Source organism: Panthera uncia, chromosome F2 (genome assembly GCF_023721935.1).
Source record: "Panthera uncia isolate 11264 chromosome F2, Puncia_PCG_1.0, whole genome shotgun sequence".
In the NCBI taxonomy this organism is placed as follows: Eukaryota; Metazoa; Chordata; class Mammalia; order Carnivora; family Felidae; genus Panthera; species Panthera uncia.
Genome location: NC_064812.1, coordinates 65177050 through 65193290, shown reverse-complemented (window position 1 = coordinate 65193290; position 16241 = coordinate 65177050). Strand labels below are relative to the sequence as shown.

At 40.6% G+C, this 16241-nt stretch overlaps 1 protein-coding gene across 1 annotated transcript; it reads right to left on the bottom strand.

Annotated features, from left to right (window-relative positions):
• Positions 1-6160: 6160 nt before the first annotated feature.
• TCF24 (transcription factor 24) lies at positions 6161-16227 on the bottom strand. The gene is made up of 3 exons (XM_049633677.1): positions 16053-16227; positions 15032-15444; positions 6161-7748 (listed from the first exon to the last, which is right to left on the bottom strand). The coding sequence occupies exons 2-3, from the start codon at positions 15419-15421 to the stop codon at positions 7635-7637; spliced, it is 504 nt and encodes a 167-aa protein (XP_049489634.1). The 5' UTR covers positions 15422-15444; positions 16053-16227; the 3' UTR covers positions 6161-7634.
• Positions 16228-16241: the final 14 nt, after the last annotated feature.

The following is a 16241-nucleotide window of genomic DNA, read 5'->3' as shown; positions in this document are numbered from 1 at the left end:
ATGTACTTTTTTAATCTTTAAAATTTGTTTAAATTCAGGTTAGTTAACACGAATTTATTTTTTATGTAGTCAAAATTATCCATCTTTTCCTTTATGGCTTTTTTTTTGTTTTCATTTTGCTTTGTTTTTGGTATGTGTGTTATGCTTCATCTTACCATCTTTACCCTCCATGTAACTGAGCTAACCAGCCAGAGAAGACATTCCTGACTTCTCTGCTGTCTACATGCATTTTCTCAGCTATTTCACATCACCTTTGTGAGCTGAGGGGAACAGGAGGAAAAGGCAAGGGAAATTTATTGAGGGCAAACACTAAGCCAAATGCTTATCACAGTGAAAGATCAGAAGCAAAGAAGGATGTTTTCCAACAGGACTGGGGGTAGGAGACTGGAATACCTGAAGCATCCAGGTAGACAACAGGGCAGGCAGCCCAGAGCAGGTAAGAACCAAACTCTCAGAGCCTGAGTCTGAATCCTGGCTCTGCCACTGACTAGCAGGGCATCCCTGGCCAGCTTCTCATACTCTGAATTTTCCTAATCCATTTACAGAGGTCCATGAATGTCCTCGGTGTCATCACAGTCACTCATTGAGGTGTGTTCTAAACTGGAAGGTAAAAAAAATACAATTACGTTGTAAATTTGTCAATACAAATAGCCAATCTCCATGGTATAAAATGGGTTAAAATGTCCACGCCATGACTTGAGTGTGAAGAAAGTAAGGTAGCTTTCTGTCCTGCATCCAACTTCATCTTATTCTGGAATCCCCACCCTTGAAGAAAAACATCTGCCGATGTTTTTAAATACTGCAGTTAAATATGCAGTCACATAAATGTTGAGACTCTATCAGGGCTGTTTTCTCCTCTCAGTGGGCTTCTTACCTGCCCTTCCCCTTCAGTCTCTGGTTAGCTTCAGGAAGAAGTTTTGTATCCAAAGGAGGTGGAGGGAGAGACTGCAGCCCCCATGCCTTTCTGTCCTCTGGGTCTAGACCTGATTGACACAGTGCATCTGTTACCTTGGTGTCATGCTGATGTCACTGCTGGGGCCCTGAGTCCTGCTTACAGCCTTCTGTTTTGAGGCCCCCTTAGTCTGCCATCTCCCTGATATCCTGGCATCCTGGCTTCTGCAACTGGCTGCAATATGCCGCCTGCCCTCAGGGTCCCCACTCAGCCATTGCCTCTCACCAGTCTCCGAGTGGAATCCAGGGCTCTTCCAGGGGTCTGCAGGCTTCCAGGCTTTACCTAGAGAAGTGTGGTGAGGCCAGCCCTTCTCTCCATATCCTCACTGCCCCACATTTCCTCATTCTACCCACAGCGAATGACACGGGGGAATTACATCTGCCCCTTGGCCTGACCCCTCTATTACCACTTAGCGTAAAACTGTTTCTATGCCTCCAATCTTGGCTCTTAATACATAGAGGGCAACTTTTGGAATTTTGAATTTTATTTTCTCTCAATAAAGTTTGAATTTTAGGTCCATTATCTTGCTAGGAATGCTGACTCACTTTTGTGACTTCAAAGGTGTATATAATGACTTCATTCTAGGAGTCTCCCTTTAACCAGAGGTCCTTAATTCAGTGAATAGGGGAGCCTGCAGACTACTGAATCAGGTTAGTACTTAAAAATACAAGATACCTGCCTCTCATTCGTAAACTACTTCATGCCCTAAGGCAATGTAGTCACATAGGTAATCCCCCAACTCACTTCTTAGTAGGAAGTGGGATTTAGGTTTTTATCTAGAATCTATTTCTTTTTCCATCTCTTCTGGCCTCCCCATTCCTCATTTCCTCAAGTTGGACTAGAGGTGGATCTTGAGTAATACGCTCTCTCACCTCTCATTCATTTTTGCAGGAAGCCCTGCTTCAACAAGGGAAGGGAGGGCACTAATGTAATGAGTGTGTATCTCAAGAATGGCCGAAGTCTCGGTGGGGCTTTCATGGGTTGAGGGGGTTGGAAGACTGCACTTACTGTTCGAGTGACGAGAAGTTTCTGTCTCGAGTCAAGCCATTCCCACCACTATCATCACTCTAAACATTGTCCAGCCTCTGGCATTGGCTGTCTGGCCAGAGAGGAAAGTAGAACTACCTTGGCCTAGTCCTTCCTGAGACCCCTTGTGGCTGCTCTCTGGGCCTCAAGTGTGGCACAGCATTAGCAGCTTTTTGTCCTTGTTCTGGTCTTGTCCCAAAGTCAGGTCTCCGTTTGAAGGCAGGCTCTCCTGTATGTCCCAGAATAACACTCTTCCAATCTGATTGGTTCCATGGTGGTACTGGCCTCCTCTTTCTGAAAGGAGGATCTGGAAATAGCTTCCTACTTCCCACCGTTCTTCCTTCTCTTGATTCTCCTGTTTCTGCTGTAGCACATCACTTTTTCCACTTGGTTATACCCTACATTTCAAGATGACTCCAGTATAGGAACTTACAATCAGCAAGAGGCACGGATGTACTGCACGCAAAGAAGAAACAATCTGGTGCGGGACTTTTTTTTTTCTTTTAAATACAACTTAATTAAAAAAATATATTGATCTGTATGGTAAGCCCCTCTATGTAAAGCACTAAGATACTTTATAATAGGACACATTTAAAATTTCTAAATTGAGTGATTTCAGAACTTACTGGAAAATAAGAATGTTTAAAATAAATTCTTATTTAGACTTTGCACTGACCATAAAAATGGAGACAAGTGATTTAAGTCCATCCCCAGAACTCCCCATGGACATACTTCTTGGTCCTGAGAAGTCAGGAATGCATGAGTTTCTTCAGTAACATCATATGCACAGGAAATGACTATTGACATAATCTTTAAGCCTAACAAGCTTATTCTTCAGTTTATAATTTAAAAGCTTCTGACAGCTGAATGCTATGGTAGTTTATAATGAAAGAGTTTGAGTGATTGAGGTGTATTTCACTGAGCTGGTTTCTCCTATGAGTTGAAACTAAGACTTGTATAAACATAGGAAGGGAAGCCCTTCCCCGGTTTATGTAGTTAGGCAAGAATACTTAATGTCCCATGTTCCCAACCGTGCTGCAGTACCATCTGTGCTGTCCTCAAAGTCTGTGGGAAGCAAATCTATAGGATTTAAGGGCATTTATTTTTTTCAGTTATAACAGTTTCATACTGTTACCAATATGTAATAGAAATGCATATTAATTTCTTTGAGATCTACAATTTTATAGTTCTCTACTGTTGCTTTTAAAATTTGGGAATCTTAGCTTTTGGATATTTTTATTAAAGTTTATTTACTTATTTTTGAGAGAGACCAAGAGAGACCAAAAAGAGAGAGGGAAAGAGAGAGAGAAAGAGAGAACGAGAGAAAGTGGGGGAGGGGCAGATAAAGAGAATCCCAAGCAGGCTCTGTACTATTAGCATGGAGCCTGATGTGGGGCTTGAACTCACGAACCAGGAGATCATGACCTGAGCCGAAACTAAGAGTTGGATGTTCAACGGGTTGAGCCACCGAGGCACCCCTGGATATTTTTAAAGTCACAATAAGAACAAAAACAAAACTAAAAGATCTAAAGTGTGTACCATGGAGAAAGGTAGAAATAGTACCCTACTAGTTTTAAGTTATTTGGGAATCTGTAGATGTCACATCCTCCAGCAATGATTTAAAAAAAAGAATCTGTTACCAGATTAAAATAGAATCTGCCAATGCTTGAAGAGTTCAAGTTCGTATCTTTTCAAATACAATATGATTGATATAATCTGCAATAACCTATATAGGGTTAGGAAAGAGTATTTAGATTAAGCCATCCTCTCAAAGTAAGATAGTTAATATATAAGTTTGGATCATAGTCTGTTGTGATTTATAATTTCTTCTCCCCTCCAGCTAAGAATACAATTTTATGTGGAGCCAACAAGCAAGCTTATAATTATGCCAAATACAATTCATGTGTTGATTTTTAAGGGGATCATGTAGGCCACTGCAGAAATGTTTTTTCTGCATTGGCTTATTTCCTCAGAATGGCACTATAATTAATATACCAGGGGTTAAAGAAAAAGATTAAATCATGTGCTGGAAAAATATATAGAGAATTACCTCTGTCCAATAGAAAAGAGAGAGAGAGAGCGAGAGAGAGAGAGAGAGAGAGAGAGAGCTTACTGGAGCCTGAATACTTTTTCTTTTCTTGACAATAACTGGTTAGTTGCTTTCATGAATATCAAATGAGGACCCATGAGAGAAAGTGAAATTATTGAATAATTTAACCTAAAAAGCAATTTCAACTAAAATAATGACATAATTTCAGCAAGGTCAATCAGCATTTCTTTTCTTTTTGCACAGCTTCTTCTATGTTTAAATAAAGTCCCCATGAATAGATAAGAAAACCACTATTTAAGATATCGATAACTGCAGATTGAAGTAGTTGGCCAAATAAACCTTATAAACATGCAAAACCACTCTTTACTAACAGGTAACATAGATTCCCTCACCCTTACTCTGTATCCCCAAACACCCTTTTCCATTGTAGGACTTTTACTTTCCACATTATCCCTTTTATTATTAAGTTCTGATTTTTAAAATGGGTATGTATATACTTTTAATGTAACTACTGATGCATAACTGCCATATGATAAACTGCACTGTACTTTTATAATCGGAAAAAGAATATTTTTAAAGTCTGTTGGAACTGGTTATACTTCTAAAAAGATACTTCCCTATCCTCTAAAATTTTCATTACAGAGGAATTTAAATGTATGTCATATTGCTGAGAGCTGAGTGAAATGACAGAAATTTAACCTAGGATTTTCCTTGCAGACGATGGAATACTACTGTGATCCAAATATACCCCATCCCCAGTCCTCATATATACTCTGTTAAGGAGAGCACAGTGAAGAATCTAATGCCAAATAGTAATCTACTAGAAATATTTAAAATGTACCTTAAGTACCTTAAATATTTGTTAAATGTCCACAGAGACAGATGCAAATTTAACAGACTAAATTAATTTTCCAAGTAATGCTTTATTTTAGTAATACCCTTATCCCGACCATGCACCATTAAGTAAAACAGCATGCTCCTTTGAACCTTTGGGTGAAAGTATGCAATTTCTCCCTTGAGATTTTCCAGCCTACCAAAAGTTGTTAGCATATTTAGCAATTTAATGAAATGTTATGTGAACCTATGACAGAAATATACTTCTTTGGCATTAAAACATTTTTTTGTAAGTGGACAAGAGGAAATAAAAAGTAATAATGTTAAAGGCGAAGCTTAACTATTTAACAGGATGAATTCAACAGAAGTCATTATTTTCCCCCAATTAAATGTTTTAACAACTGTAGCCAAATAGATTATTATTATTATTAGCAATGAAACCATTTTTCTGAAATTCTTGCTATCATATGTAGTATTTAGAGTTCAGTTTCGGGTAACTATAAAGAAGTTTGATTTCCTTCCTTAAAAGATTATTCTTAGCACTTTTTTTTTTTTTTATTTAGTTTTGGGACAGAGAGAGACAGAGCATGAACGGGGGAGGGGCAGAGAGAGAGGGAGACACAGAACCGGACACAGGCTCCAGGCTCCGAGCCATCAGCCCAGAGCCTGACGCGGGGCTCGAACTCACGGACCGCGAGATCGTGACCTGGCTGAAGTCGGACGCTTAACCGACTGCGCCACCCAGGCGCCCCTCTTAGCACTTTTTATGGCAATAACTTATAATAGTGAATGGCTAAATTCATATCTCATTTTACATTTTATTCCTTTCAATATTATATGAGTGGGTAAATATATTCACAAATATTTAAGTATGTAAACATCTTTGCTACATATTTATATGTAGAAAGTTTTTATTATATGCTTCCTCTTTTAAAGACATGCTTTGGTCACATTACAAGGAGTATTCACATTAAAGTAATGAAAATGACAAACTATCAGGTATGAGCTATGTTCAGCTGAATCAACTGAATGACAGTTTTTGCCTTCAAATGGTCTTTCACATCATTTCACTGCCAAAAGCTAGAAGAAAACTGAGGCGAGGAGAAAATAAAATGGTGGTCAACAGCTATACTAATCCAACTAAGTCCATAAATCCATTAATATACCTTTCTATTTGCTAATCTTGGATCAAATTCAGTTACTTTAACACTGGGTTATTTAGAAATAAATGAACTTTACAGTTGGAAAGTGGAATAGTAAGGACTGAGGAGAAAAAGAAGAAAGGGAGTTAAGACATAAGAGACTGATGATTTTTTAAATCTGTATTACACCCTATTTTGAGATTCAGTGTGTTCCCCGACAAACATTCCTACTTTCTGGCTCTGACCCTCAAGCTTCTGCTGAAAACCGAAACTGGTGCAATCAGGCAGAACAGCAGCTCCCTGGGCACTTGGTGTGTAGTGTGGTGGGAGAGGCCCATAGCAGGGCACCTTCCTGTTGTAGGTTAAATTGGGGCAGATTCAGTGGGGTCTGCTCTGGCCTGATTTATCTCAAGGTAGTCACTCTGTGTCCTCAGACTCTCTCAAGGTGCAGATCAGTGCCAGAATTCCCAAATCAGACAGGTTTTTTCCTATTTCTTCTTTTTTTTTTAAATTTTTAAATGTTTATTTATTTTTGAGAGACAGAGCCTGAGTGATGGAGGAGGCAGAGAGGGAGGGAGACACAGAATCCAAAGCAGGCTCCAGGTTCTGAGCTTGACAGCACAGAGCCGGATGCTGGGCTTGAACTCATGAATGGCGAGATCATGACCTGAGAAGTCAGACGCTTAACTAAGCCACCCAGGCACCCCAGTTTTTTCATATTTCGTAATGGCCAAGTAGGTAGATTGTGAACGGCAATTGACAAGGGAGAGAAGGAGCCTAGCCAAAGCAGTGACTGTCAAGGGTCATGGGCGCTCACTTGAAGCCCCTGACAGGCTTGGCTCTCTGTAAGATGGCTGCAGCTGCACCTGCTCATCTAGCCCAGGACCTGAACACGGGTGGGATGGAGGTGAAGTAACCAGGGAGGAGGGTGACAAACCCTCTGCCCAGTGACACTTATCTGCTATTCACACTGGGCTGCAGGGATTCCCAAAGCCTTCCACAATTTGGAAACATAGTAAGATATTTAACAGTCATTTAGGAAGGTGGCCAAGCCCTGTCCAATACAGCAAACTATTCTAATACTCCAAGTTTTCTAAGAGGGAAAAATAACTAATTATAGAAGTTACTGCAACTTCATATTATCTCAACAATCTTTTCACACGTATTTAGCTAAAACTGAATAAATGATCTCGTGCTTTCCAACTGAAATGGCTTCTTAGACCAACTTTAAGCACAAACTGGTTTTCACAAAGATGGAATACTGGTGTCAAGACTATTAAGATATCAGCTTCTCAGTGTGTACTAGGTATACGACAGAAAACATGTACAGTCTCTGGATACATACACAATTCTTCGATTTTGGTGTTTTTCTTTTTTCCAATAGTTTTTCTTACAGTATTCAGTAGTGACTATCTCTCACAATGAATAGATAAGCTGGGTGTTTTGTCCAAGACCAATTATTTAAATCCACATGTATATAGATTAGACAGATAAATCTGAACTTCCAACCATGGATTCACATGTGAACTTTCAGGAATGATGTTTGTTATGTCTGATGTAATAAATATAGAATTACTTCCTACTATTTAAAAATGACGCCACTTTCTACCAGCACCCATCAGAGGAGAGCCTAAGGCTGTGAGTCTGTTGTAGTACTGCCATGATTTGCTCTTTCTCCAGACACAGAATGCTTCAGAAACTGACCAGTAGCACCAATGTATAATCTTGATCGCATGGGCCATTTCTGAAAAAGAATATTTAAACAAGAATCCAAAAGTTAGTATCTATGACAGATATGCCTGTAATAGTAATACTAAAAATTCCAATGTCTCAAGACAAATACAATATCATGATGTTTGTAACAACTGTAATTGTGAAATCTAAGGAACAACATGAAAAAAATGTTTATTAATACTAATAATAAAAGTAAAAATAGGGGCACTTGGGTGGCTTAGTTGGTTAAGTGTCTGACTTTGGCTTGGGTCATGATCTCACTGGTTGTGAGTTCAAACCCTGTATTGGGCTCTGTGCTGACAGCGTGGAACCTGTTTGGGATTCTCTATCTCCTTCTCTCTCTGCCTCTCCCCTGCTCACACACACTCTCTCTCTCAAAAATAAATGAACCTTAGGGGCACCTGGGTGGCTCAGTTGGTTAAACACCCGACTTTGGCTCAGGTCATGATCTGACAGTTCGTGAGTTCCAGCCCCCTGTTAGGCTCTGTGCTGACAGCTCAGATCCTGGAGCCTACTTTAAATTTTTTTTTTTTTTTTTTAGCGTTTAATCATTTTTGAGACAGAGAGAGACAAAGCATGAACGGGGGAGGGTCAGAGAGAGGGAGACACAGAATCCGAAACAGGCTCCAGGCTCTGAGCTGTCAGCACAGAGCCCGACGCGGGGCTTGAACTCACGGACCGCGAGATCATGACCTGGGCCGAAGTCGGCCGCCCAACCGACTGAGCTACCCAGGCGCCCCGACCTGGAGCCTACTTTAGATTGTGTCTCCCTCTCTCTCTCAAAAATAAGTAAATATTAAAAAAGAATAAAAATAAACATTAAAGAAAGTAAAAATATACCAAGACTTTGACTATAATTGTATAAATATAATACATGTGCATGTGGACAAGAACTGCAAGAAATTAGAGAGAATGATAATAGTTAAGTGTAGGAAAATCTATCTATCAATAATGTTTTAATTTAAAACTAAACCTAGGGGTACCTGGGTGGTTTAGTCGGTTAAGTGTTAGTCTGCTTCTTGATTTCGGCTCAGGTCACAACCTCACGGTTTCGAGTCCTACATCAGACTCTACACTGTCAGCCTCTGTCTGTCTGCCCCTCCCCCACTCACACTCTGTCTCAAAATAAACTTAGAAAAATTAAAAAAAAACAAAACAAAAACTAAACCTAAAGCAAGATAAAGCCTAAAACAAGATTCCTGGTTTTAAAGATATTTTAAAAAGTAATACGTGGTATGTATTATATGTCTCCACTTGTCACAGAACTATAATGAAAAGTGACTAATTCAACTATCTAAACATTTAATCTAGCTAAAAGAGCATCTCAAAGTCATAAATATTAGAATATTTGGTGTTATATAAATATAACATCCAAAATAAATGTCTGGATGTAGCGGCATCATATAGCACTAATCTCTCAGTAGTTATCACATTTGTATTTTGATTGCAACTTTTCTAAATTCACTTTAAACATGTACTTCTCAAAAATAATATAACTTGGGGCGTCTGGGTGGCTCAGTCGGTTAAACATCTGATTTCAGCTCAGGTCATGATCTCATGGTTTGTGGGTTCAAGCCTGCGTCAGGCTCTGTGTGGACAGCTCAGAGCCTGGAGCCTGCTTCAGATTCTGTGTCTCCCTCTCTCTCTCTGCCTCACCCCAGCTTGTGCTTCTCTTTCTCTCTCTTTCAAAACTAAATAAACATTTAAAAAATTAACATAACTTATTGCCAAATAGACATGATGATGAAAAAATGTATTACATAAGTAGTACTTTCAGAATTTGGGGGGGGTGGTCTGGTAGTCAGTTTTGTAATAGGTCCTTGGAATACTAATCAGAGAAATAGTATTTTTAATTTTTTTAGTGTTTATTTATTTTTGAGGGAGAGAGTGAGACAGGCACAAGTTGGGGAGGGGCAGAGAGAGAGAGAGAGAGAGAGAGACAGGATCTGAAGCAGTATCCAGGCTCTGAGCTATCAGCACAGAGCCCTACACAGGGCTCAATGTCACTAAATGTGAGAACATGACCTGAGCCAGAGTCTGCCGCTTAACCAACTGAGCCACCCAGGTGCCCCAAGAAATACTACTTTTATACAAAGAGAAAAGTCTTTAGACTAATAAAGTGTAACTCCCAAAGGTCAGCAATGGGATCCCACACTTTCTAGGGAGTAAATGCTGACATGAGCAGCAGGTTATTTTTATCACTGAACATTTACAGGCAGACTGCTGGTTACAAGCACCATGAAATGTTCTTAAATGCCTGACAGATGATCTGCAGTGTTCAAATAGAAATACAATTATTAACAAGGCAAAGACCATAAGAGCTTCTGATTCTAAACCCAAGCTTCGTATTAAAATTACATGGGGAGCTTTAAAAAAGACTGATGACCAAGTCACACACCAGACCAATGAAATCAGAATGGACCTCTTTTTGCAGAAGTTGAGTGTAAGGTACTTCTGAGTATAGTTACTTTCACCTAAACTGGCATTCCAGATGTAAAATGTAGCTATAAGGGATAGTAAGTGTGCATGTGATATAATCCAGGAGTTTCTGTTCTTAACAACCAACAAAAGTCCTATTTTTATGCCTCCATATATGATAAGTGAATTTGCTCTCATGCAGTTCAGGTCCATTTTAGAGTCCTAAATTCAGATTATTCTGGCTGGAAATCTATACTTTAAATACGGATAAAACGTAAAATTTGTGTTACTTAGAATTAAAAATGGCCTACTCCTATAGAATCTTCCTATAAATAACCTTACATTTTACATTTGATACAGTAATAAGACTGACAGTGTGCTACTTATTTTTGCAACTCCATTTCAGGGTTTTTTTTTTTTTTAATATTTATTTATTTTGAGAGAGCCTGAAAGAGCGCATGTGGATGTGTGCAAGTGGGGGGAGGGGCAGAGAGACAGAATCCCAAGCACACAAACTGTGAAATCATGACCTGAGCAGAAATCAAGAGCTCAACCAACTGAGCCACCCAGGTGCCCCTTCAGGTTTGTTGTTTTAAATCACAGATGTGCATTCTTATATGTTCTGGGTGTATCACTGGTCCTGTCCTTGGGATTCTTGCCATGGATTCATAACATGAAGTGTTTTAGAAACTAGTCTGGGGTTTTTCTGATAGGTCAGGACCTGACATTGTTAGGTCAGATTCAAGTCCTGCCTTATAGTGAAGAACACTGTGCCACAGTGCTATGGACTGTTTGTGTCCCTGCCCCCTAACCCCCAAAATTCTTATGTTGATTCTCTAACCTCCAACATGATGGTATTTTGTGGAGGTAATTAGGGCCAAATGAGGTTAAAAGGGTGGGTCCTTCATGATAGATTAGTGACCTTTTGAGGAAGAGAAAGTTTCTCTCTTCTGAAAAAGAGCAAAGTTGCCAAACTTCAAGATAGGAAGAGAACTCTCACCAGGAACTCAATTGGCCAGCACCTTTATCCTAGGCTTCCCAGACTCCAGAATTGTGAGAAAATAAATTTCTATTTTTTAAGCCTCTCAGCCTATAGTATTTTGTTATTGCTGCCCGAGCAGACTAACCCATGTAGTGAATAGTGTAGGGCTGAAATCATCAATTTCAAGTGTAAAATTTTTGGCATATTATAAACCTGTGCCTCTCAATCTTTTAAATTCCTGCCTCATATTCATGAGCATAAAGATCTCATGCTTATAAGAGACTGTTAAAAACTGAGAACAAACTGAGGGTTGATGGGGGGTGGGAGGGAGGGCAGGGTGGGAGGGAGGGCAGGGTGGGTGATGGGTATTGAGGAGGGCACCTCTTGGGATGAGCACTGGGTGTTGTATGGAAACCAATTTGACAGTAAATTTCATATATTAAAAAAAAAAAAAGATCTCATGCTTAAAGTTCACATGTAATTTGAGTATTCCGTATGAATTAAATATATTTAAAAGAAAATAAAATAAACATACTACTGAATGCTCCCTGATATTTCTGATATGTGCTACCTGGGTCCTACTGTATTCAGAATCACTCTAAATCATGCAACCAGATGTGGAGACAAATGAAGGTGAGACATAGGTAATTAATGAAGAAAGTTAACGTATATGTCAATTTTGGGGATGCCTGGCTGGCTCAGTGGGAGGAGTGTGTGACTCTTTTTAAAAATATATGTTTTTAATGTTTATTTATTTTGAGAGAGAAAGAGAGCACAAGCAGGGGAGGTGCAGAGAGAGAGGGAGAGAGAGAGTATCAAGCAGGTTCCGCACTGTCAGTGCAGAGCCCAATGTGGGGCTCAAACTCACTAACTGTGAGATCATGACCTGAGCCAAAATCAAGAGTCGGACACAACCGACTGAGCCACCCAGGCGCCCCCAGGAGTATGTGACTCTTAACCTCAGGGTCAGGAGTTCAAGCCTCACATTGGGTGTAGAGATTACTAAAAATAAACTTAAAAAAATGCATATGTGGATTTTTGCCTCATTTTTCATGAACTTAATAAAAACTTTCTATTTTAAGAACTTTTGATTTTGAAAAAGGCTTCTAATGATTTTATTCAACTGAATTTACTGTACACATATAGTTTTAAGAGTCAGAAATAAAATGTAAATAAAATATCAATCTGCATGTCAGCGTCATGCCAAAAAAGCCAGTTGATGGATTTACATTTCACTTTTCAATGGTCTGTTTTAACATTGTGTAGATTAACACAATTCTGACCTCTACTTTACCTAATAAAATTTATTTGAAACCATGTTGTTTCATTAGGCTTAGAACAATCTAAGTAAACTCATACAATTAACCGAATTAAACCTGAAAACCTTAAAAATGCACTCTTGGATTTTGGAGTTAAATGACCCAATGACAAAACTTTGTATTTATTTTTTAAATTATTTTATATGTATAATATCAACAATGAGTCTCCAGGGGTAATGCAATGAATAAAGACATTTGTACTTTTCTCCCGATATCAGAATCTGAAATATATCCCTCTTCCTTTGGAGGATCATTTCATTTTGGTACACTCATGCTGATCAAATTGCTCACATCCCAAAAGGATGAAAACTGCTCTTTTAGGCTATGCCCCAGGACCCCATTCACTTAAACTTTCCAGTTTCATTTGAGATACTCTTAAGGTAAATCTCCCACAATGCTAACCCCAATACTGATAATAAGGACTGATGACTCAAAATCATGGCCTTTAAATATTTGTTAACAGATCTTTAATCATCAAAGACATAGTAATACTATGGTGTAAGGCAGAATCTTGGAACATTTTTTTAACTAAGGGTTACAATACCCTTAGTTAACCAAAAAGTACAAATAATCAGAATATTTTTATTCCTTTTGCATAAGATTAATCAAAGATAGACTTAATACTTAAGCATATACATATAATGTGTTACAGGTGGTTTCAATTATGTGTATGAAACCTCTTCAAACCTCTGCAGCACATGGTTATAACTCTCTTATAGCACACAGAACATTATCCCTTACAGACTGTTGCTTTATTTTTGTCTTTGTCTTTATTATATGTTCATTTAGGGCAGAGATTGAGTCTTATTCTTAATTGTATTCAATCTCCTAACAATGCTTTGCACACAGTAGACACTCAGTAGATAATTTTAATACAGACTAGTCGCTTGTTCAACCATCATCAATTTCATTTTAAAGAGGTAATCCTTGGCCTTGTTTTATTATCCCTAGAATTGTCTTTTAAAATCAAAATAATTGGTCCAAGGACAAATGAGATTTAATTTTTTAAAAAGAATTGTAAAGCTACAAAAACATTTGGTACCTGAAAAAACAATTACAAAAAAACTCTTGTTAAGCTTATTGTTACATGAAAATTATTAATAGTATTCATTCAAAAAGATACTACAAGAAACGAAGGTGAAAACAATTTGAATCGTATCTCCCACAGAGACATTTAACAGATGTTTTCTGTGTTAAAGTCTATTTAATGTTGAACTTTTTTAGAGTATATGGAAAATGTCAAGCCAAAAGAAATCTAATATTAATGATACATTTGAATATCAATCCAAAGCAGACTGTAGTGAAAAACCCCTAATTATTAGTGAATGACTTTTCAGCAGAGATTATATTATATCACAAAACAAGGTCTATCATAATCATAAATAAGTGATATTCCAAATTTCTATATTTGAAATAATTTGAACCTAACATCATGTTGATTATATTTGTGAACCTGAACTTCACATAGTTTTAAGTAGAGTTAATATTAGTGTACTTTACCACATTTCAATGATGATTATTCAATAATTTACTGAACACTGACATGCTTAGGCCAAGTCCTAATCTTGTATTTGTGTGTGTGTGTGTGTGTGGCAAAATGTAGAACCAAAAATTCAAAAATTTAGGTTTAGAGAAAACAGGGAAGATGATGTATCTTGAACAAAGCCAGATGAATGCTGGATTTCAAGACAATCAAATCTAGGCGAAAAGGATGATGCAAAGTCTAAATACTGCAATACAGGTAATAAACCATAACTGTATACACTATATTAAATAAAAACCCTATTTTATCTATATGTAATGTAAAAAATTATACAAAGCATTCTGTGGGCTAATTTTGCACATTACAGAATTTGAATATAGTACTCAGTTTGATTAACATATGCCAATCTATTGTGAAAATTACATAAACAATTATTGTTTTTTTAACATTCTAGGTAACTGTCTAATCCATGATAATTAACCTTTATTAAAAGGGACTGAAAATTTACTCTATAGGATGGCAGACCGGTTTCATTTTGTTCTTACCAGTTTTACAAAAAATTTTAAACAGTGATTTCCTGGATTATTTAAAGGGCGATAATTCCATCACCCCCGTTTGAACGAAGCTTTTCAAACATTTGATAAAAACCACAATGGAAATGTAATTATGTGAATTAAAAACACTTAAAAACTCTCAAAGGCTCATAACTGTAACTCTTGATTCTAAAAACCACCAAAACTTGCCAACCAAACACCCTGCCAGGCACCCCTGAGAAACTTTCCATTTAGGAAAGGCATTGCATAGGCTGCATCCTATAAAGAGGCGCGATACACCCCTCCCAAAGCCACCTCGGGTTTAAATTCACTACCTGCCAACGATTATGACCTGCCAACAGTTATGGAGTAGCCTTTTGCAGTGGGGACGTCGCTACCTGGGCGCTGGTGGGCCAAGATCGATCTCCAGGTCAGTTCTCCGCCTCACCCCGAGCGAAGAGTGAGAGTTCGGTGGCATCAGCCCAGGCGATGGCCGACACTGAGGGTTAAGGTGCCCTGCTCCCCGCCCTGGCTCCGCAGGGCGCCCTGCCTGCCTACCTTGACAGGGTGTAGGTAGCCGTCGCCGCGCAGGGCGCCCAGCCCGGGGTCTGCCGGCGCCTCGGCGTCGTCCTGCAAGCTGCGGGTGAGGTGGGCAATGTAGGTAGTGGCCAGCAGCAGCACGTCCAGCTTGGACAGCTTGGTGTCCGGCGGCACCGACGGCAGCGTGCGCTGCAGCTCTAGGAAGGCGTGCCGCAGAGTCTGCACGCGGCTTCGCTCCCGCGCAGCGTTCGCTGCTGCCGGCCGCCCGCCCCCCAGGCGCGCACCGCCGCCGGGGCCCGCCGGTCCTGCCCCTGCCCGGCCGGGGCTCGAGTCGCGGGTGGCTGCAACCGCCGGCGCGGTCTCGTTCCTAGCGATCAGGGGGCTGCCTGCGGGGCCGTCGCGGTCCATGGCGGCTTCCTGAGCTGCGTGCCCTGCAAAGGACCCACGGCGCGGTGAGGCCCGGCGCTGGTCGGGCTTAAACCGGAGAAGCGCAGGCCTCTCGCCTCAGCTGCACTACGGGCCAACGACGTGGCTGGGGCGTTCTCAGAGATGAGGTTGTTTTGACTGGGGCGTGTTTGCCTCCCCGCGTCTGAGGAGAGTTGTGGGGCCTGACAGTTCCTGGGCTTAGAGGGCTAAGGAGGGGCGCGGTGCCGGCTTTACTTTTCACGGACAAATTAAATGGAAGGGCTATTCTACCGAGGAAGGAGGATCTCGGAAGCAGAGCTCCGGTTCGTAACTTGTTTGCACTTCTGGAACCTTGTGCGCCAGCCCCGCAGGAAACAGGGTGCAGGTCATTCTCGCGGAGCGCAGCGGGTAGCCCCGGGCCATCTCACGGCCGTCTGTGCTCACGCGGGTAGTCCTCGCACCATTCGCTCTCGAGGCCAGGGATCCCGGGGGGGGGGGGGGGACTGCAGGAGCTCATTCTAATTTCTACGGGAGGAGACGGGGACCCTGACCTCACTTTGTACTAAGGCACCCGCTACCCCTCTGAAACCTGGGGACCAAGCGTCGCGACGGGGGGTCGAACCGAAATCCTCACCTTTCCTGGAGCGGCAGTGCAGGGCTCGGCTCTGCTGCGCGAGCGGGCGAGGAGCGTCGAGCTGGGTCTGCGTGGCCAGGGCCGCCACAGGTCACTCCATCCTCGTCTAGCCGAAGTCTACAGCCGCTTCCAGCCCCTGCTGGGCGCGTCTTTTATACAGGCGCCCCCGTGGCCAGGCGTGTGTGGGCC

Excerpts from the sequence above, each read along its gene's own strand:
- TCF24 (XM_049633677.1), bottom strand. The coding sequence starts at position 15,421 with ATGGACCGCGACGGCCCCGCAGGCAGCCCCCTGATCGCTAGGAACGAG. Across the intron at positions 7,749-15,031 it reads GCTACCTACACCCTGTCAAG|AAATGGCCCATGCGATCAAG; the intron begins GTAGGCAGGCAG and ends ATTCTTTTTCAG.